This window comes from Sus scrofa, chromosome 13, assembly GCF_054392235.1.
Source record: "Sus scrofa isolate SSC_HxYL_T2T_F1_AM1 chromosome 13, Sscrofa_HxYL_maternal_Yorkshire_Landrace_v2.0, whole genome shotgun sequence".
NCBI lineage: Eukaryota > Metazoa > Chordata > Mammalia > Artiodactyla > Suidae > Sus > Sus scrofa.
The window spans coordinates 149,065,001-149,086,858 of NC_139395.1; the positions used below are offsets into that span (position 1 = coordinate 149,065,001).

The following is a 21,858-nucleotide window of genomic DNA, read 5'->3' on the forward strand; positions in this document are numbered from 1 at the left end:
CATAATCAGAAATCACCATCACTATTCTCTCTTTTAAGACCTGACCTGTGGCTCAGCGGTAACAAACCTGACTAGTATCCATGAGGTTATGGGTTTGATCCCTGGCCTCACTCAGTGGGTTAAGGATCCAGTACAGGCCATCAGCTACAGCTCTGATTCGACCCCTAGCCTGGGAACTTCCGTATGCAGCAGGTGGGGCCCTAAAAAGACCAAAAAAAACCCCAAAACCAAAAACAAAACCTGGCCTTCTGGGGGCCTCTGGTATAATCAGAATTAGTGGAGAGGGAATCATCTCCATGCGAGTTCTGCCTCCACCAGAGCCCATCCTGTTTGAACCATGATCTTCTGCTCTCTTCCGGTAGCTCACCACTGTTAGGCAGTCCCATCACATTAACCCTGCCTCTTTGGCTTTATCCCACGGCCTTGCTCATCCACAGGCCAAGAACTGGCTTTGTTTCTCCATATATCCCAAAGTTTAATTTTAAAAAAGTACTTACAAGGACTGAGAGGAAATGAAGGATTTGCTGTTTGAGGGGGTGCTCCTTCTGATGTCTGCATCTAAATGGAAACAAAAGTTAAGGGGAGCAGGAAATGGAAAAGGGACATTAATGGAAACCATTCCAACTTATTGCCAGCTAAGCACTCAGGGTGGCAGCTAGGTGCTACATTCTGTGCAGGAGAAGGAGCAGAGTCCAGATGAAGCTCTACATACAATTTATAGTTTGGCTCTGTTCAAGTCACAACCAGGCTGAATTAGTGATATTATGCACGGCACTGAGAAGGTCAAAGTGGCCACAAATCCAGGTGGAAACACAAACTCAGATTTGATGCAAAACATAGAAGGAGAAAACGAAGTCTCCTATGGCAAACAGGGACACATTCTCTTCAGAGCAAAAACACAAATAATTCCAATTTCTCCCTCTTTCTCTAAATCTCAAACCCTCTTAAATGATAAACTCTTGGAGGCAAGAACTCTCTTTTTTATATCAGAATAAGTACCTAACACAGAATTTAGATCATAGAGGTTACTCATTAAATGTACGTGGAAATGAATTTTTGCTTCTAAAATCTGACCACTAAAATCTGACCATCCTTCAATCTGACAAGTCTTCCATATCCTTGAAAAAAGTTTCATGGAAAGAGTCCCCTCCTGTCTGGTGGTACAGGGAAGAAAAGAACTTCTCTATGGTTTGCAATACCCTGGAGCTGCCTGGTAACAACAAATTCTCATGGAGCTATTCAACAGGATCTTTACTATAGAACTCGGGCATAATTATAGGAAACTCTGGCAGACTTTCCAAATCCTATTTCAAATAAAGAATTCTGAAGAGGATTTCGAATAATGATATGCCTGACTCTCTGGAGACCTCATCTACCCAAACACTTTTGATGGAAAGAATGTGAAATACAGCAGTCAAGTTCAACAAAGGCAAAGAGAGCCTATTCAAGTCACGAAAACAAGATTGTTCTGGTAAGTCTCATTTCCCACTTCCTTTGAAGCCTCGTGAAAAGACTTTCTTTTCCTAATTAAACCTACACAATGATCAATCTACTGCATTTAAGCCCTTCAATAGAGTGCTAAGCTTACATGACATCACTCTGCACTTAGCCAAGGGCAGTTCAATTGTTCATGTTTCCTCTGTATCTAAATATATATTTGTAAGTATCACTAGATTATAGTATCTCCCTGTGAGGAAATGAGATCATGTCTAATTCTTCTGTTGGGCTGCTCTGTATATAAGCATATACTCAAATAATATTCTTGAAAATCAATGTCTTCAACACTATAAACACAAATAAGAAAAGAGAATTTAAATCTGTCAGTTTTCACATGCTCTCTACGCATAGAGAAACTTAAGAGAGTAACGAAATCTTTGACTAGTAAATAACAAATCCTACTTTATTTAACAAAGTTCATGTGTATATTCCCTGTCTGAATATGCACCACTCAAATCTAGTTCCCAATATACTTCCAGTTGTGTATTCCATTCTAAACAGTGCTAGTGGAGGAAAAAAAAAAATTCTAGGCAGTAGATCGTCACAGGCCATTGGATCTGCCTCATTTATTTCAGTAACATTAAACTCCCTCGGATCATACCTAAGCCTTGCTTTGTCCTTATAACCTTCAGAGTGCTTTGTACCTAACAGGCTTTTGAAAATTACTTCCTAAATAAACAACTGGCTAAAAGCAAAAAAGCAAATTTCAGCCTGTTTGGGAGTGATAGGAAAGGAAAAAATGAGAGAAAAATCTTAGGCAGACATCCTTGAAAAAAGAGCTAATAAATGTTGTTACCTTAGGACCAGGCTACTAAAGAAAACACCATACACCAAAGAAGAAAGGTGGCTGACAATTTACAGTTGCTAAAAATCACTGTCTTTATAAAAACTACTTGGCCCTTCTTCATCCTCACATAGAGGATGTCTTTGAGAAGAAAAAAAAAAAAGTCTCCCCTCTTTGGAAAATAAAGTCAAGTCATACTTTATCATGTTTCTTCTTTTTTACCAGAGGTGCAATGACTTCCTAGCTAATCATGAATATTTCCAAGACTAGAAGACTACCCAGGTTTGAGTGTGATGATCTCACCCCAAGAGTGGAGAGGAGAGGCAGCACCTGATGTCAAAAGGGACATGACACCCGTATGTCATGTCAGTATGGAGGCCTTGTGTATACTAGGCCTCTGCTGAAAGCTGCTGATTCTCTGTCAGTTCAAGCAGATGATTAAGTTAATGTGGTTGGAACACTAGTTAAGGATCTAGATAAAAAGTAGACCAGTGCCTAAGATAATTAAAGAGAAAGAGGATGCAAACTATTGCTTTTGGAATGGATTTACAATGAGACCCTGCTGTGTAGCATTGAGAACTATGTCTAGATACTTATATCACAACAGAACAAAGGGAGGAAAAAAAAATGTATACATGTAAGTGTAACTTGGTCCCCAAGCTGTACAGCAGAAAAAATAAAATTTTAAAAAAGGAGTAAAGAGAGAGAAGAAAGCTACTCAATTAAATGGATTAAATACATCCCAAATGAGAACATTTTAGAAAGAAGTCTAAGAAGCTCTTCTTCCAGATGGAAATGAACATAATTACGAAACTTTTTATTAATTCTTTAACAAGAACTGATTTCATATGCTTCTGATGCTTTAGATGGGATGGGGTTATTGCTAATGATTGAAAAAAAGTTCAAAAACAGATACAAACACAAAAACAAAAATAATGACGTGATAAGAATTTTTGCAGGTCCAGACAATGATATGATCAGGAAAGAACTGGTTAAAACCCTGGTACCCTAGTAAAATCTGTACATCTTTAAGTAAAATAAGTGAGGCAGAAGAACAGAGTCAACTTCAGAATTTACTGGCCAATGTGATGTTGGTTTCCACCCTGCTTTCCTTTTAGCAGATAAGGTGACACCTGACATATCCAGAAATCTGACTCTAATGAATCTTCTATAACTGCTGACTCAGCAGGAAACACTTTAAAATGGAGAGCTACAATTATTCTTGTTTTAGGAGAAAATACATATTAAAAAGGGGGAGGTGGGGAGGAGCAACCGATTACCTTAAACTGGATATAATTTTAAAACTTATAAGAAAATATAGTTCGTGAACTTTCTTATTTATATACTTTGCCAGTTATCAATTTACTGCCTTTCATCTCCAAAACCGCCCTTCTTTTTGTCTCCTCTGTGACAATGCTCTGTGATAGTGTTTCAAAAACACTGATCTTCCGCCAGCTGCCGCGATGTTACGCTTTGTCAGTAGAGGGCACTGGAGGGACACTGGAGGTGACAGGGGTTTCTCTGGCTGGCTCTGGGGTACTCCTCTGGGCAGACACTTTCTTTCAGTTTAGGGAAAGTGCAAGTGACTTTCCCTAGATAAATATGGCTTCAGGAGGTTTTGCAGCACTGGTGGTGATTCCCATACATGACTTCCCTTGGACCTCCCAGAAAAGCTTCACAGCAGGTGCCACAAGCTTGGCCCTTCTCAGGAACCACTTCTCCCAGCACCCCTTGAGTTCTGAGGAACAACACCTCCTTGGGGGGCAGCTTCCTCCAGCACCCCAGAGAATGGTCTCCTGGTGAAAGCTGTTGGCATGGCACCTCTCAAGGATGACATCCCCTGACACTCTCTCAGGGCACTTCTGCAGCTTCAGAGAATTTCTCCACCACCCAGGTAGTCTGGTTCTCAGCCTTGGGGAATCTGACTCTCTTCTACATTTGTTCCTTCCCTGAGGCTCCATCTCAGTCCTAGGGATGGTGACTGCTGCCTATATCTGCTATTCCAGTGCTCTTTAGAGTTCTCCGTACTCCTTATGATGCAGTCTCCCATTACTTCAACCCCCCATTACAGTTAACAATTCTTTATATTAAATTTTCCCTATGCAAATTAGATGCCAGTTTAAAAGTGACTTAGGATAGTTACCTCTCAAGCATGAGAAGACTATGTTAGAATAAATTACGACAGGTCAGGAGTAGAGTAAAAGGTACTTAATTACTTTTGTTTCTCTGATATAATCTTTCTTGTTTTGTTTTCTTTTGTTTCAGGGCCACACCTGTGATATATGGAAGTTTCCAGGCTAGGGGTCGAATCAGAGCTGCAGGTGCTGACCTACGCCGCAGCCACAACAATGACAGATCCGAGCCACATCTGTGACCTACATCGCAGCTCACAGCAATGCCAGATCCTTAACCCACTGAGCGAGGAAACCAGGGATCAGACCCACATCTTCCTAGATACTAATCAGATTTGTTACCACTGAGCCATGGCGGAAACTCCCTGATTTAATCTTATACATATAATTATTCCAAACGTTAGCAGCTTACAATATTAATAGTTAAAATCAACTGTGAATTAAAATTTTAAATAAAATAATTAACTGTTAAAATAATAAGCCCCAAATTTTTTTGTTTTGTGTGTTTTAAAGCCACTGAGCAGAAAACTACTTTCTTTCAGTTAACCCCACCTACAGAAAGCCTATTTGTTTCGATCACAAAGCAGTTACCAAGACCAGACATTTGCAGCAGTAAATCCTAATTGTATATGAAGTACCTAGAAGAGACAGCTTCCAGAAAGTTGGCTCTTCAAATTCGAAACTCTGAAGAGATATTAAGCTTTATACCATTCTGACTTTTGCTGTCTGAATGTGTGGCAGTAACTGAGCTATATAGGTTGGAACTGAAATTTCTTCAGCTGACCATTCCTTTCTAAACTGTCCACTACCTGTATCAGCCACAATGACCACTTAATCTACACGTACCACCATAAGGAAGAAGCAACAAAGACAATCTCAGAAGGACTGTTGGGGTCACATGAGGAAGAAGAAAATGAGTATCTGAATTGTTCCTGGCTGACTTAAACCCAGTTTTCCCCAGATAGTTCTCCAAACCCTAGTCCTCATAACCCTGAAAGCTGTCACATGATACAGTATGTACAAAAGCTAGTGCAAACATTCACACACATGCATGTATGAGCATACCCACACTTCCAACACAAGCTACCTGAAAGCAGGGAGACCACTGACAAGGAGAGTCCATTCTTTGACATATGAGTCAGGTTAGATCCTTCACTACCATCTGTATAACAATGATTATAAAAGGGGCCCTTTAGCATTCAGAGAGGAAGTAAATCAATGAGAATGACAGACAGCTCTATACCATGAGTTCTTGGAATTAGGACTTAACTTTTACTCCAAAAGATAACAATGCTTTTAGAAAGCTACATCCATAGGCAGGTTCTCAGTACAGACTGGGAGATAGTTACTGCTGCTTCCCCAAACCAGCCTAGCCTTAAAGACCTCCTAAGGCAGTGGTTTTCAACCAGGGAGGATCTTGCACCCACTACAGATATTTGACAATGTCTGGAGACATTTTTTATCTTCATAACTGAGAAGAAGGGCACCTGGAGGGTAAATAGGCCAGGAATTACACTAAACATGGTACAATACACAGGACAGTCCATCACAGTAAAGAATTATCTGGCTTAGAGGTTGAGAAACCCTGCCCTAAAGGTCGTTTCCTTTAAGGATTTCTGTTCTGAACTGACTGGAGAGTTGATTAAACACCTCCTCTGGGGCCACACATGCAGCAATAGTTTCCAATATGAGTGCACTTCATGCCACACCCAGGCAGGCTATTTCAAATTTGGCTCCTTCCAATCTGAAAAGCTCCCCCTGGCTTCTTGCTTTGCTGCAAGGAACAGACTGTAGTCAAGTGGACTGTTCCACAGCCCGTGAAGTAGCATGTTTAGGATTTACCTTAAAATTACCCACATGGAATTCTGACTGCTGGTCCTGAAAGAGAGGGCAGAAGCCTCTTATTTTCTTCTAACTTGGAGATCAAGTCAATCACAGACTGTGGTTCCTGTGCTCAGGACACTTGGGAACTTGCCCTATGACCTCTTCATGTGACTATTCATCTGTATCCTTCATAATAAACTATACTAAGTATAGTGCTTCCCTGAGTTCTTTGTCATTCTAGTGAATTATCAAACCTGAGTGGGGAATTGTGGGAACCTCTGGGTTTGCAGTTGGCCAGGGAGAAGTGCAGGCAGGACAGTGACCCCATTTGGAGCTGGCATCTGAAAAGGGAGCAGTTTCATGGGACTGACCCCTTAACCTGTGGGTTCTGTGCTAACTCCAGGAGTTAGAGTCAGAAGTGAATTGTAGGACACTAAGATGGTGTCAGGGAACTAAAGAATTGTTGGAAAATCACACCTAAAGGAAAAATGGAGTTTTAAGTGACTATTAGTGTTATGAAAAGAAAATCAGAAGGTTCTAAGAACACAGAAGAAAAACTTCCTGGAGACCTGGGAAAATATGTGTAAAAACTGTTTCTGGGAGTTCCCTTCATAGCTCAGCAGAAACGAATCTGACGAGCATCTATGAGGACACAAGTTTGATCCCTGGCCTTGCTCAGTGGGTTAAGGATCTTGCGTTGCCATGTGCTGTGGTGTAGGCTGCAGACTTGACTCGGATTTGGTGCTGCTGTGGCTATGGTGTAGGCCGGCGGCTACAGCTCCACTCGACCTCTAGCCTGGGAACCTCCATATGCCTTGGGTGTGGCCCTAGAAAGACAAAAAAAAAAAAATTGTATTTCTGAACAGGAAAGAAACCCAGCCACCACAGCCTGAGTTGAATGGATTCTCCAGACTGGTATAAACAGGAAGTCAGAGCCTCCTGCAATAAGAGATGTATTTGTCATCATGTTACAGTGGAGAACTATAGATACAATTCTCCTCTGTAAGAAAATTACTCTTGGTTCCACTCATGGGGGAAGAGCTTATACTCCTGAACTGTTTGCTGGGTTTTCCATCTCCTCATTTTTGGTTGCACTGATTGGAAGCTGAAGAAATCTATGATTTTCAGTAATGGATTAACCCATTAACCATGGGTTAACCTGATTTAACACAACTGCCTTCCAAGAGCCCCTCCACTTCTCTAGGCAGATGTTCACAACAAGAGTCTGTCATTCCATTAAGCAAGTTAGCACTGGTAGGAAAGAAAATAAAGCTCTACTTTGTAAACTTGATTTTTCCTCCCTTTTTCATTTTTCCACCCAGGGACTCTTTGTCCTTTTTTCTTAGCATTATAATAATGCTTCTTTTTAAACACTTTGAAACAATGTCAGTTGTGTTATGGGACACAAGAGAAGAGGATTTTAATTTCATGTAGGTATAGGCTAGCTCTAGGCTATCAGCAAGAGGAATGAAAGTGAGAATCTGAGAGAAAGGTGCCACTGAGGAAGAAGCATCAGGGTGACATCAACAGCCAGCCCACACCACTGGAACACTTCCTTTCAGTGTTCTTTTTTGTTTAAATTTTATTTTATTTTATTTTTTTGTCATTTTAGGGCCAAACCCGTGGCATATGGAAGTTCCCAGGCCAGGGGTCTAATTGGAGCTGCAGATGCTGGCCTATACCACAGCCACAGCAACACAGGATCAGAGTTGCATCTGTGACCTATACCACAGCTCACAGCAACGTCAGATCCCTAACCCACTGAGCAGGCCAGGGCTTGAACCCACGTCCTCATGGATACTAGTTGGGTTCATTACCACTGAGCCACAATGGGAACTTCTCTGCTTAAATTTTAAATGGGTTTTGTTTTTAGCAGGAGAAGTTATCCTTTACAACAGGTGACAACATTCCATAAAGAACCCTATAACATTCCTTACTTAGGAAAAGCTTCTCGGACTATGATTCATAATTGCAAGAAACAGCTAATGAAGGCTCCCTTGAAACAAAGTGTTAATTCGTACCTTCGATTTCAAATTCATCAACTTCATCAGCAGAACCAGAGTCAGAGAACTGTGCTGAATCACGTGAACTGAACTGGGAGCTGCTGGAAGTGACGCGAAAGCCTGTTATGTTAAAAAAAAAAAAAAAAGAAGGTAATAAACAGGACAGAAAGAGGTCTCCTACTCTTTCCAGGGTCAAAACAAAAGGGACCTGGTATCATTTTCACAGAGAAGGAAACAGGATACTTGGCTGGGAGTTACAGTGGGGAAATAGAAACTAGCTCTTCTGGCTAGAGCCTCTTCTCGTTTGATCCTTATGCAAGTTTCATATAAACAGAAAGTATTTCTGGGAAGTGGGAAGTATCTCTGGGAAATGAATCTGGGACCAGTGGCCTTAGTTCTCCTCCTATCAGAAATCTAGTTTTTGGCAGATATTTCTGAGGTAGGAAATAAATTCGAGCTCTAGGACTCCGGTCTGGTAGACAACAAAAAAAATTAGAACACAGAAAATCTTTCTAAGGAACTCTTGGCTTGGGTATAGCATCTCATATGAAGACAAAAAAGAAAGCCCACAAGGTACCAAGTCTTATCCTGAAGCCCTGAAGAAGCGACCCCACTCACTTCCGTGCTCAGTCTCCTGGTACACAGGGAGCAGATTCTTGGTGCGGATCTCCTGGCGACGAAGGCGGATCTTCTGCTTCAGTTCCTGGATCTCCCTGTCACTGTCCTCCTCCCCTTCCTCCTCCTCTAGGCACTGGCTCATCATGTTGCACTTCATCAGCTCAATGGCAGCAATCAAAGACTCTGAGATACTGAAGTGGGCATTCTCCTGGGGAAAGAGAGCACGAAAAAGGGGCGCCTGACCAATTGTACTGTTGCAAAGTGGCTTCCAAGATGTGCACTGCTGTTACTTGAAACACCCAGTGCAAAGGCACACTTCTGCCATAAGGAAAAGTGATGGCCAGAAAACCTATTCTACATTCTCTCTGCTCTTCTATCTGCCCACACCTGGCCATCATGTCCCACTTTCCATAAAAAATATGACAGCAAAGATGTCAAATCTTTCCTAAAGCCATACACTTTAGAGAAAGTGCTAAGGTAAATGTGACATGCTTTATAAGCTTGAAAATGCTACAGGGACATTATTTATTACATATCTGAGCCTTAGAACAAAATATAGAAGCTGATTCTAGAGAAAGTCTTCAGCTAAGCTTCCAGGATCAAGAAATCAATAATCATGCGACTAAAATTTAATGTTCCTCTGATCAAAGTAGTTTTTAAGACAATAATGTAGTATTTTGGGTCTCAAGGAGGTACACAGACTCCCCGAAGAGGTTTTCAGAGATGGAACTTGTTGAGCTTATCTTTACTGTGACTTATCTTTACCTGAAGTCTACACCCAAGGTTCCTGCAGTGCACCCAAAACCTCTTTATAACAGCAGCAGCAGAGTGCCTCGGGCCAGATTTCCCAACTCCTGGGCTTTTCAGGTGCTCCTTAGAGTCCTCACCTTTTCAAGGTCTGCACAGCTGCCAAAGTCTTGCTCAGAGAGGTAGCTGATGAGGGACTGTCCTTCTGATGGTCTTCTGAACATGCCTTCCCCCGAGCCCAGGTACTGACTGCCCTCTGAGGGAAAAGGGAACGTGGATATAAAAAGCCCTGATGTGAAAAGCAAATCTTCTTTACAGCCAAGCCTCTCTGAAAAGCCTGATGATTTTAACACCAAAGATGCTCCCGGGTCCTTCCAGATAACAGGTTGGAAAGGTGTGTATTTTCTAAAGGAATTTCTCTGAATCTCAGAATCCCAGAACACTAAGCCCCTAAGTTTAGAGAATGGTAGAATAAATGGAAGAGAGCCTGGAGACAATCCTTTGACCACCAAAATTTAAAGATGACATACTTGTCCTCCTACCCCACAAAAACAAAAATAAACAACCTGTGCTGAGAGTCAGACAAAGAAACAAACGGCTTCATCCCGTGGATGATGTCCACGTGGAGCTTATCTTCTGGTAATTAAGCCCAGTCACTCAAAGGCCTCTCTTCAAAGTCCCTCTCACCCGCTCAGAGAACCATTCCACCTGGCTCACCAGACGTACACCGTGATAACACCCACAGCATAAGAGAGGGTGGGACCCCTAAGGCAGAGAGGAGCGAGAGAAATGGCAGGGCACTGTGATTTCTAGCACAGCGGCTGAAATGATGAAAGGGAGGGTGAGACTGTACAGTGTGTACCCTCCACAGAGCTAAGATGAGCCACACAGCTGAGAGCGTGGCAGGTCCAAGGGGAGCAGAGAAAACACACGGCTGCAGCCCTGGCCTTCCTAGTCCTCACTTACCATACTCCATGTACAGAGAGCTGGGAGAGCTGACTTCACTGCTTTGACCAGAGTAGGACAAGGGGCCTCTCAACTTCGACTTATCACTGCAGGATTCTAGTGTCAGTGGCCACCAGGGAGTAAAAACACACATACGAGGTGAGCGACACAAACATTCCCAACTTCGGAGTTTCAGCATTTAACTGCTCCCATTCCCAATGCCCTCCCATGCAGGAGAGAGGTGGCACAGCAACAGGGAACAGTCCAAGAAGGCGGGAACACATGGAGGAAAGGAGACAGGAAGTCACGGTATTCTAAGGCGAAAAGAGAAAACACAACCCGGAATGTGGCAACAGCAAGGCGAAAAAGAATCAAATCCAAGTGGGTTCATGAACTTGGTTCTCTCTTCTTCCATCTTCTTCTCAAATGTTTCAGGAATGTCAGCCAATTTCTACCCTCTTGATGAACCAATTTTGAAAATGGTCCTCAAGTGGAGATAAGCACAAAGGGTTAACCTCACTAAGGTAACGCTAAGATATGGCCTCTCTTGAACCTGAAATGTCAATCTGTCGTACCTGCAAATTTAACACACTTCTGAACCAGCAGAACAACAAAATAACACCCAGCAATGTCCTTAAAAGAAGCATCAAGACAATGCTAGAGAAGCCAAGGAGGATAGCCTTGTAACCAAAGGGCTCAGTCACAAGGCTATAGACCCAGTCTTCCCAGAGAAGGAAGGGAAAGGTTTCCAGAGAAGGCCAGCAAAGTAGGGAGAACCTGGGTAAAAGTTTTCAGGGAACAGCAAGAGCTGAGTGGAGAAACAGCAGCAAGTATGGCGTGCAGGAAATGGAAACTGACATCCTTCAACGGGAAGCACAAAATTCCCAGTGCCAAGGGAAGAAGAGCAGGCAGAAAAGCAGGTGGGTGCCTGAGAAATGAGCAGGATGCTCTGGGAGAATGAATGTTTGAACGGTCTCCAAGCCATTTCCCTGACAGATGGTGCCAACTTGTCAGATGCTCCTCTCACAAAAAAAAAAATGCCACTGCATGGCAAGTGATAACTCTGTGTTCTCCTGGTGGTCCTCACAGTGGGCTCTGCTCCTCACTACAAACCAGCAATCACTGCACGTGATGTCTAGGCAAACTTGGAAGGGAACTTTGAGGTCCACAGTCAAATTCAGCCCACAACACAAACTCCAAGACTGGAACCCTATTCCTTTGTAGCATGGCGAGGCCATCCCACTCACTGAGCTTACCACCTCCCTATGCTTCCCATTCAGCTGATCAGCTACAATTCTAAGAATTTCCTTATACTGATCTGAAATCTGTCTCCTTACAATTTCTCATCTCCTTGAGAACAACGCTCTTCTAAACGATGGTCTTACAAACTTGTTCCTCCTTAACCTCTTTTCAAAGCTAACATACTCAGTGGCTTCATGAAGCATTAGCCATAGTTTTCATTTCTCCCTCACCACTTTGTCTTGCAGACACATTCTAGTGTCACTGTCTCCATGCATTATGGTACCCAGAAGGTTACATGAAATTCTAATTGAACACTACTATAAAAATGAAAGAAACAGACTGAAGTCACTAGAAAAATCCCGTGCAGTGGTTGGGATGAGGGGGTGGGGGAGAAATTTACAGGAGAAGGAAGACGGGTGAAAGAAAAAGGGAACAACGAACTGTAGGAGAGGCAAAAAACATGCACTCAATCCAAGACCATGGGAAGGGGAGAAAACACATTCTGGTGTTAACTCAAGGAAAATAAGGTAATTCACAGTACTCAGTTGTAAGAAACATTCTGCCACTGATTGATTCATTATGATGAATTACACAAAAAGCACACCTCAGTTTTATCTTTGGGCAACACAAGATGGATAAGTCTACCTCCCAGAAGCTGCTGAGAGACTGAATGAGGCATCTGGAAGTGGTGGGCAGAAAACATACCATGCAAAATACTGGTATCAGTTTACAAAAAGGTCCAAACACCGCTACAGGACCAGACTAACCAGACGTGAATTGACACCAGAATGGAAAAGGAAGTTCTTGAACTAGGCAAGATGGTCACAGAGGAGCAGAAGGAGGAGGATGGTGGTGGACGAGGAGGAGGACTGGCTCCCAAACCTGCAATGGGATCTTCAACTATAATGGTGATATTCCTGGGGCCTCCTGTACGTAGACAGACAGGTGCAGAGGAGAGTCCAGAAAAATGAGAATAGACAGAGTGAGAAAAAGAGTGTCCTCTTATCTAGCAAAGGTGGGGGCTTAACTCCTGAGAGGGAACCCTAGCGCAGAGGGAGGGGTGAGTCATGTGAGAAGCTGCACAGGACCCACACTCCCTCAGATCCTTCTGCTTAGGTTTTCTCTAGCTCCCTTTTCCAGTGCAGGTTACCGTGGTTTCTGGAATCCACATGGATTCAAGAATGGGGGCAGGGAAGTTTTACATGCTCAAACGCCAGTGGCCTGGAGTACAGCAGATACCAGGTCTGTTCCAGGCGATGTGAAGGAAGGTTCTAACCCAAACACTCTTCACATCTAAGAAAGCTCGTGGGAAGACAGGCTTTGATTTGGAGATTTTTTCTTTTTCCTAGAGTTCCAATGAGCCAAACCACATCCCTGAGGGGACACAGAGACACAAGTTTGCAGTTCAGAAGTCTCAGATGAGGACCTTAGCTTTCACCTTTTAGAAATTACAGCTTAGGCCATGAAAGGAAATCTTCCTTTTTAGCTCTTAATTTTTAGTTTTATTTTTTTATTTTTTGGTTTTTTTTTGTCTTTTTAGGGCCGCACCGGCAACATATGGAGGCTCCCAGGCTAGGGGTCCAATCGGAACTATAGCCGCCAGCCTACGCCACAGCCACAGCAACGCAGGATCCGAGCCGCGCCTGTGACCTACAGCACAGCTCATGGCAACGCCGGATCCTTAACCCACTGAGCAAGGTCAGGGATCAAACCCGAGTCCTCATGGTTCCTAGTCAGGTTTGCTAACCACTGAGCCATGATGAGAACTCCTTGTTTTATTTTTATATTTTATTTCTGAGGCTTTTCCACCCAGAACTGGCTTTGAGCACAAAAGTCCATGTTCTGCTTGCTTTCTGGGAGATTCTCTTACAAATGAAACCCAACCAAAGCCTGCCAGACACCAAAAACCTAGGAAAGATGGTGGCAGGGATATGGCAAAAGCAGCGAGATCTAGCCTGGCCATGCCTAGGGTGCTCTCAGATAGCAGCTGGTGTCTGTGTGAGGGAGGTCCCAGCAGCCAGGGCCTCCTTACCTGACTGCCTTTCAACCTGAATTAGTGATGTAGCACTCAGCCCCACCTGCTTATTTACTAGGTCACATCATCCCACATACACTATTATCTCTGGTTTCAGTAAGGAAACCCTAGTATCACTCTGCCTTTCCTATACCATTGCTACATCCTGACCAAACTTCTCAGCAATCACAGGAAGGGGAGGAATTTAATGGGACTATTTTTAAAGTTCATTAGTACTTCCCTTCAGTTTGAGATATGCATTTAGAAGTTGAACTGTGATTAGTCACACTGTCTTCTGATGCTAAAGAACTAGTGAAAGGATCCAGGAAAGTACTTACTATTTAGCAAGGCATAAAGGAACACACACAAATATTCCCAGAGAGATTTCTTGGATAGCCACATTACATTACAAACTTTTCTTTTTCATTATAAGCAGGATACTCATTACATCAACAGAAACTTAACTTCTCTTTCTGCCATTTGAGGACTCTTAAGAACAAACTTTGCCTCCTACCCTACATTCAGGAGGCCCCTTACTGATGAGGGCTGGAGATTATCATTACCTGGAGCTCCTCTGGAGGCAATGTTGGTATCTGAATGGGAGCGAGTATGGCTCTTCTTTGCCCCACCGGTGACAGTGAGTGTTTGCCCCTCGGAGAAGCTAGACCTGCGAAGGACACCGGACAGCTGGCTCTGCCCACCTCCCTCTTGGTCCCCTAGGGAGGAAGCAGCAGAATCTGGCTTCTGGGAGCTGCTGGAGGAGAACAAATTGGAACTGCTGCTCTCAGCATTGCTGTTGTGACTCTGACAGCTGGCAGTCCGGCCGCGGGGGTCCAGGTTGCCAATGGCCAAGTACTCAGGCCCCTCACTGGCATCACTTGGGGAATCATTCTGGCTGCTGACCCAGGATGCTTCTAAGGGGCTGGTCAGAGTACTGGAGCTCATCTCATTTGGGGTTGAGGGGGAGTCCCTGGCTAATGCAGATGCTGGAAGCACAGGAGCTTGGATGGTTTGATCCTCTGCTGATGAGACATGCCCTCTGCTTTCTTGAGGCTTCCGAGGAGGGCCAGACAGTGAAAAGGAAGTAGATCTTCTTTCTAGGATATAAAAATAAATGGAAGGGAAAGGTGAGCTAGAAGCCTTTGGTAAACATGAAGGGCTTCTCCACAAGTAAGGACAAAACTCCCTATCGTTACTGGGTGCCCAGGACACATGGTGTCACCTCAGAAAAGATGAAGTCACACAAGGTAAATAAAAAATGCAGCTAAGCCAAAAGCATGAGCTCTTGAGACAGTGGCTTCATTGCTTATTAGTATGCATTCCTCATCTATAAAATGAGCAATAATAATAACACCTACCTCAGAGGATTCTTTTAAGGATCAAATGAGAATATATACAAATTGATCACAACACAGCCTGGCAAATGGCAGGCACTGAATCAATGCTAGCTAGCTTTTATTACAGAAATGCCTTCTTGGCAACGTGGATTAGAAACCCAGGGGAAAGTAAAACAATATCTCTTTTCTCAGTTACTTTAATGCTTCTACTGAATTATCCTAGGCTAGCTGCATATACTTCTTTAAGATTTCCATATTAAGACATGAAGCCTGACAAACTGCACCAACCCGACGGTCTATAGCCAGCCTGTGAGCACCCAGTAAGTCCTCTTGCTTTCCAGGGCCGGGGATATGTGCCTTAACTACCCCTTGCTCCCTCCATACCTGAGCTGTGAGTGGGTATAGACTGCTGGTGGCTAGAGAAGGATCCAAAGTAGGAATGCTGAGCATAGCTGGTTGAAGGGGTGTATGTTGAACCAGGCAGAGCTGTCAGGCTCTGGCTCTTTGTCACCAGCAGCGGGCTCTCATGCTTTCTGGCAAACTACAAAGAAAAAACATGTGTCAGAGTCAAGGACAGAGGCCCTCAGAGGAAGAGCACTTAGCGCTACAAACGCTGGCAGGAACTGCCTTTGGCAGCAGGTTTGAACTGCTGCCAGAGACTGAAGGTAAAGCATAGCTATCCTCCAATAGAGCACACAACTCTGAAACCTTGAAGTCCTGCCACACACCACAGCTTCTGCCACTGGAATCCTAGGTGATCCAATTAAGGAGTGCTTAATCATGGAGGCAGCACGGCAAAGTGCTTAAGACTATGCACGTGGAGTCAGGAGTCAGATACACTTGGCTCAAACCCAGGCCCTATCACTTACAAGTTATTTGGTCCAAACTTTGGGCAAGTGACTTATCTACTCTGCCCCTCAGTGGCCTCCTTTATAAAATTAGATAAATGCCTATTTTATAAAATCGTGAGGATTAAATAAGACGAGGCATGTATTGTGCATAGCACCATGACTGACACAGAGAAAGTATTCAATAGATGGTAAGCAAGAATCAAAATTTAGAAACCAGGAGAGATAGGGGATCCCTCTATAAAAAAAACAGGGACTGTGATTCCACTCTAGCTGAGACACTATATTAGTGATGGGATGAATAAATTGGAGAGTTAATAATAAGCAACATCGAACAACAAAATTTTCTCTGTACTTCATGGACAAAAATGATCCTGTGTTACATTAGGCCACAATAGATCTAATGCTCTATCTATAGCCAGCCTGACTCAAAACCATCTGTCTTCTCCCCAGCTCTTTGTCAAGCCTACCCTTAAGGAGGTGCTGACTTAGACTAAGTATTTTTTTAGAAAATAGATAACTCCTTCCTCAATTAGTCCTAAGCTTACTTACAAATAGACTTTTTACTTCAACAAATACTTAGTGGTACCTCCTCTTCTTCTGTAAGGCTTGTTTTTTTTTTTTTTTTTAAATAAAAGCCTTTCAGTTCACAATTTCCTAAGTGAAGTAGCTTGAAACAGAGGGTTACATCATGGTGAGGCCAGAATATAGATACAGATACTCCCTTGACCCTTTTACCATAGATGCATCAATCTGAGCCAGGAGACGAGGGTTGTTCTGTTCCACTGCTTCTAGGCACTGGAGCATGGCTGTGACATGGGCGTCGCTTAGCAGGAAAGCAGTATCTGAGGAGAGAAAACTATCACAATGATGGAGACCAGTAGGGAGAACTTTAGCCTCCCTGTAAGGCCTTGGGAGAAGCTCAGGGAAGGAGAGAGGGAAAAGATAAAAGTGACTTGAGGTGAATCATACCCTGTGGACAGAAAGGAACTAGAGACAAAGTTGAGAAGAGGTTAATTAATGTGCAGTATAGCAGACAAGCCATGACAAGAGGCTTCAAGGATCCATATTTGAATTCTGGTTCTGAGTGACTTTGGCCAAATTACCTGACCTGCTTGAACTCTGCTTTCCTGATTAGAAAACAAGAATATTAATACCCAACTCTCAGGACTGCTACTCAACATATATGTATAAAAAATACATAACAGTAATTGGAACATAGGAAACTGAGTAAATAGTAGTTATTCTTTTCTCTCTTTCTTTCTTTTCTTTCTTTCTTTCTTTCTTTCTTTCTTTCTGTCTGTCTGTCTGTCTGTCTTTTTAGGGCTGCACCGAGGCATGTGGAGGTTCCCAGGCTAGGTGTCTAATCAGAGCTACAGCTGCTGGCCACAGCCACAGCAATGTGGGCTCCGAGTCACGTCTGTGACCTATACCACAGCTCATGGCAACGCCAGATCCTTAACTCACTGAGTGAGGCCAGGGATCGAATCCGTGTCCTCATGGATCCTAGTTGGGTTTGTTAACCACTGAGCCATGACAGGAACTCCAATAGTAGTTGTTCTTATTGATTTGTGTGTATGGAAGCAGTGAATACCTTAGCGTAAAGTGTGACTGTGTTTACATAGAAGGTTAGAGAGAAGAACAAACACATGTTTCTGATTAGAATCTCTGTGGCATCAAGGGAAAGTAGGAGACCCTGGGATAAGAGTGAATCTATAAAGGAAGAGTGAAGAGGAAGAGAATGAGGAAGTACATGCACCAGTCCTTGCTGGGGTGACCTCCACCTACCTGTGTAGAATTTTCTGATATACTGTCTATCCCCCAGTAGAGGTCGGAGCTGGGCTGAGAGACAATGGCACTGCAAACTATGCTGCAGCCACAGCTCTGCCACGGCACGCTCGCTCACGCCATCAGTGCTGCTCTGGCTGCTCTCATGCAAGTTGATGAACTAGAAGGCAAAGAGTCAAAATATATATCCTGGTAAATCCAGCAAGATTGAGGCCTAAGGCCCTGAACTAAACTGAGACAGGTAAGAGAAGGCAATCAGAGGTATTTGTCCTCCAGCTATCAACTAGAGGTGTTAGAGAAAGGACAGGGAAGGAAGGGATTAATGGCTCCACTGCTGGCTTGGGCCACTGGAAAGGGACTAAGCAGTTAAGACCTGATAGTAGCTTCTGGAGAAGACAGAGCTGCTATATCTGTCGCTTTATGTTCTAACTCCAAAGTGGCATCTATTCTGGAGCATTCAGAACAAGAATGAACTTGACCTACTGGCTTCTCTCATATAGTCCTCTATTTCAGGTAGTTTGCAGAAAAGAATGCAAGAAAAACCTGGGAAAAGTGACACCAAAGATTCTCCAAATAGAAACCATCTGATCAGTTCTCATTGGCTCTAGTCACAGCAAAGTTCCCCTATTTGGAACTTCCCTCAATTGGCTGTTTCTAAAAGCAAGGTCTCATAGCCCAGGATCAGTGGTGGGGGAAGAAAAAGTATGATGGCAATTTCAGTCAGCTTCTTAGAGGAAATAACTACAGCAATATATTTTAGAAAGGAAAGTTAGAAGGGGGGTCTGGTGGGGAAAATAAAGTGATAAGGACAATAAATCCACATAAGAAAATCACTAGGCTCTAGGTTTTTCTCATAAAAAAATGTCAGAGCCTAACACCCTATGATTTGGTATCCTGATCATTTAAAAATAGGTTACTTTTCCTGACATCATCTCAGCAGTGAATCTGGCGGTGGGTGTGATATACATGAAACAAGCCTGGCCATGAATCAATAGGTACTGAAGGTGAGTGGTGGATATTTTGGGGTTCATTACACTACTGAATATATTTGAAAATTTCCATGATAAAGAGATAAATAAGCAAATACATAATATTGACAGCGATCGATCAGGAATTAGCTGCGGAACTCCAGCAAAGCCACCTATCCTCCTGGTGCTCTGTTTCCCTGGTTGGAAATGAGGGGTACTGTGTGAGCTGAGAGGTCAGGAGAGTAGAGTGCTACAACAGCCAAAACTCCCAGGAACATATTAGGCTCTGTTTGATACTGGCCTCCAGATATCTCACATTTCTCTATTTGGTACATTCTCTTCTTAAACAGTCATCATCACCTTAGTCCCATTTACTCCCAACCATTCAGAAAACTTCTTGCTATTTGCCCTGGAATTTGATAAGCTTCACTCTGGTCCCATATTTGCAAATATCTGAAAGTAACAAAAACTTTTCACATCTTTCCCAGAAGGAGGGAAAGTAGCCTTGGATTTGCAAGGTTTATTCTTTAAAGTAAATCATCCTCCCCTCCAAATTAGTCCCATAGGAATAATTTCCTCTCCTCAGTTAATTAGGGAACTTCATATACTGTCCTTCTAGCCTAGGAGACTCTTCATACAGAACATCAAACCACGAAGCCTTGTGGTTACCCTCCCTTCTTACCTTTTCCACGTGAAGGGCTGAGTGGGGGCTGAGCCAGCGGATGTCTTTCACAAATTGCCAGTAGTCAGTCTGGCGGCAACACACCTGTTTCAGGAACACATACAGTAAACAAATCCTCATTTTGAACCACACCTAGTTCTAGTGTTGACATTCAAAGAGAGGAAAAAGAAAAACATAATCTTCCTTTGCCTCAACAAAAGCAATCAAAGGAATATAAACAGATGTGCAAGCTTTAAAGGATAATTGTTAGAAATTACTTTACTCATTCTTTCAAGGAGGTAATACATCCATATGTTATAGAAAGTTACATGGTTGACCCTTGAACAACACAGGTTTAAAAAAAAAAAGTGGATTTTTTTCAATAAATATATTGGAAAATTTTTTGGAGATTTGTGACCATTTGAAAATAACTCTCAGACCAACCACATAGCCTAGAAACATTGAAAAAATTAGTAAGACGTTAGATATGTTGGGAATGCATAAAACATACATAGGCAATAGCCTATTTTATCATTTGCTACCATAAAATATATACAAACCTATAATTAAAAGGTTAAAGTTTATGAAAACTCACACATACAAACACTTATGGTGCCATTCGCAGTCAAGAGAAATATAAGCAAACAGAAAGATTCAGTATTGCATCATAAGTGCATAAAATTACCTATAGCATATACTGTACTAAGGTAATAATTTCGTAGCCACCTCTTGTTGTTACTGTTGTGAGCTCTAGCACTGCGAGTGTCCACTTAAGACATCATATAACTCTGTTCATTTAAATATTAGTAGTCTGTCTTCCCGGTAAATTGCATATTGCAGTAAAAGGTGACCTCTCCCGGTTCTCGTGTGTTTTTCATCATGTTTATTTTAGTCCAATGCTAAGGACCCTGAGTAACACTTGTAGACCCATACAAAGTGCCACTAGTGATGCTGGCAGTGTTCCCAAGGAGCAGAGAAAAGACATAACATTACAAGAAAAAGTTGAATTGCTTCTTGATATGTACCATAGATTGAGGCCTGCAGCTGCAACTGCTGGGCATTTCAAGATAAATGAATCCAGCATAAGGACCATTGCAAAAAAAAAAGGGGGGGGGGACATTTGTGAAGCTACTCCAATAGGCACAAAAACCTTGTACTTTTGGAAAAATACCTTTTTTATTTCATATTGAAAATGCAGCTTTATGTGGGTACAGGATTGCTATAGGAAAGGCCTGTACCCCGTAGGCTCTAATAAGATTCAAGAAAAAGTCATTATGTGACAACTCAAAGTAAAATGAAGATGGAGAATTTAATGCCAGCAAAGGATGGTTTGAAAATTTTAGAAAGAGGTTTAGAGAAGCAGCTTCTGCTAACCAAAAGGCAGTAGATGAGCTCCCACACACCATTAAGCAAATAATTGAGAAAGGACATCTGCCTGAACAGGTTTTCAATGCAGATGAAAGTTCCCTATTCTGGAAAAAAAAAAAAATGTCACAAAGGACATTTACTAGTAAAGAAGAAAAGCAAGCACCAGGATTTAAGACAGGAAGGGATAGGCTAACTCCACCACTTTGTGCAAATGCAGTTGGGTTTATGATCAGGATTGTCCTCATCTACAAATCTGCTAACCCCCAAGCCTTGAAGGAAAAGATAAAACACCAGCTGACAGTCTTTTGGTTGTACAAGAAAGCCCAGACAATGAGAACTCTTTTTCTGGATTGGTTTCATCAATGCTTTGTCCCTGAAGTCAGGACATACCTTGCCAGTAATGCAGTAAGACAAAAAAAAAAAAAATGAAACAAAAGGTATATAGATTGGGAAGGAAGAAATAAAATGGTCTTTGTTCACAGATGACATAATTTTCTACATAGAAAATTTGAAAGAATCAACAACAGAAAAATTCCTAGAACTGGTGTTATTGTAGCAATGTTGCAGGATATATGGCTTCTACATACCAGCAATAAACAAGTGGAAGTTGGAATTAAAAACACAAAAATACTGTATACATTAGCACCCCCAACATGAAATACTTAGATATAAATCTAACAAAATATATAAAAGATCTCTATGAGGAAAACTATAAAACTTTGTTAAAAATTATCAAAGTGCAAAGATAATCCATGTTCATGGATATGAGGACTCAATACTGTCAAGATGTTGGTGCTTTCCAACCTGATCTATAGTTCAATGAAATCTGATTGAAAATCCTAGGAAATTATTTTGTAGATATCAACAACTGATTCTAAAGTTGATATGGAGAGGGAAAAGGCTCAGAATAGCCAATCAATACTAAAAGAGAAGAACAATGTTTTTCTTCAAAAAGGACTGACTTCAAGATTTACTATAAAGCTACAGTAATCAATACAGGGTGGTATTGACAAAAGAACAAACAGAAATATTAGTAAAACAGAACAGAGAGACCCAAAATAGACCAACATAAATATAGTCAA

At 42.3% G+C, this 21,858-nt stretch overlaps 1 protein-coding gene across 13 annotated transcripts in view; it reads right to left on the bottom strand.

Moving 5' to 3' along the window:
• The window catches only part of RUBCN (rubicon autophagy regulator), a 63,641-nt gene that overhangs the window by 10,090 nt on the left and 31,693 nt on the right, over positions 1 to 21,858 (bottom strand). For 2 of the 13 annotated variants that reach the window (XM_084986555.1, XM_021068224.2), the window contains exons 3-14: positions 19,430 to 19,513; positions 17,780 to 17,939; positions 16,730 to 16,836; positions 15,528 to 15,684; positions 14,370 to 14,903; positions 12,675 to 12,719; positions 10,572 to 10,667; positions 9,746 to 9,861; positions 8,859 to 9,066; positions 8,259 to 8,360; positions 5,501 to 5,575; positions 498 to 558 (exon numbers count right to left, since the gene is read on the bottom strand). In XM_084986555.1, the coding sequence (XP_084842681.1) occupies positions 498 to 558; positions 5,501 to 5,575; positions 8,259 to 8,360; positions 8,859 to 9,066; positions 9,746 to 9,861; positions 10,572 to 10,667; positions 12,675 to 12,719; positions 14,370 to 14,903; positions 15,528 to 15,684; positions 16,730 to 16,836; positions 17,780 to 17,939; positions 19,430 to 19,513 (1,745 nt within the window). The remainder of the gene's footprint in view (positions 1 to 497; positions 559 to 5,500; positions 5,576 to 8,258; positions 8,361 to 8,858; positions 9,067 to 9,745; positions 9,862 to 10,571; positions 10,668 to 12,674; positions 12,720 to 14,369; positions 14,904 to 15,527; positions 15,685 to 16,729; positions 16,837 to 17,779; positions 17,940 to 19,429; positions 19,514 to 21,858) is intronic. The other 11 variants (XM_084986551.1, XM_021068221.2, XM_084986553.1 and 8 more) reach the window with 6 other exon arrangements.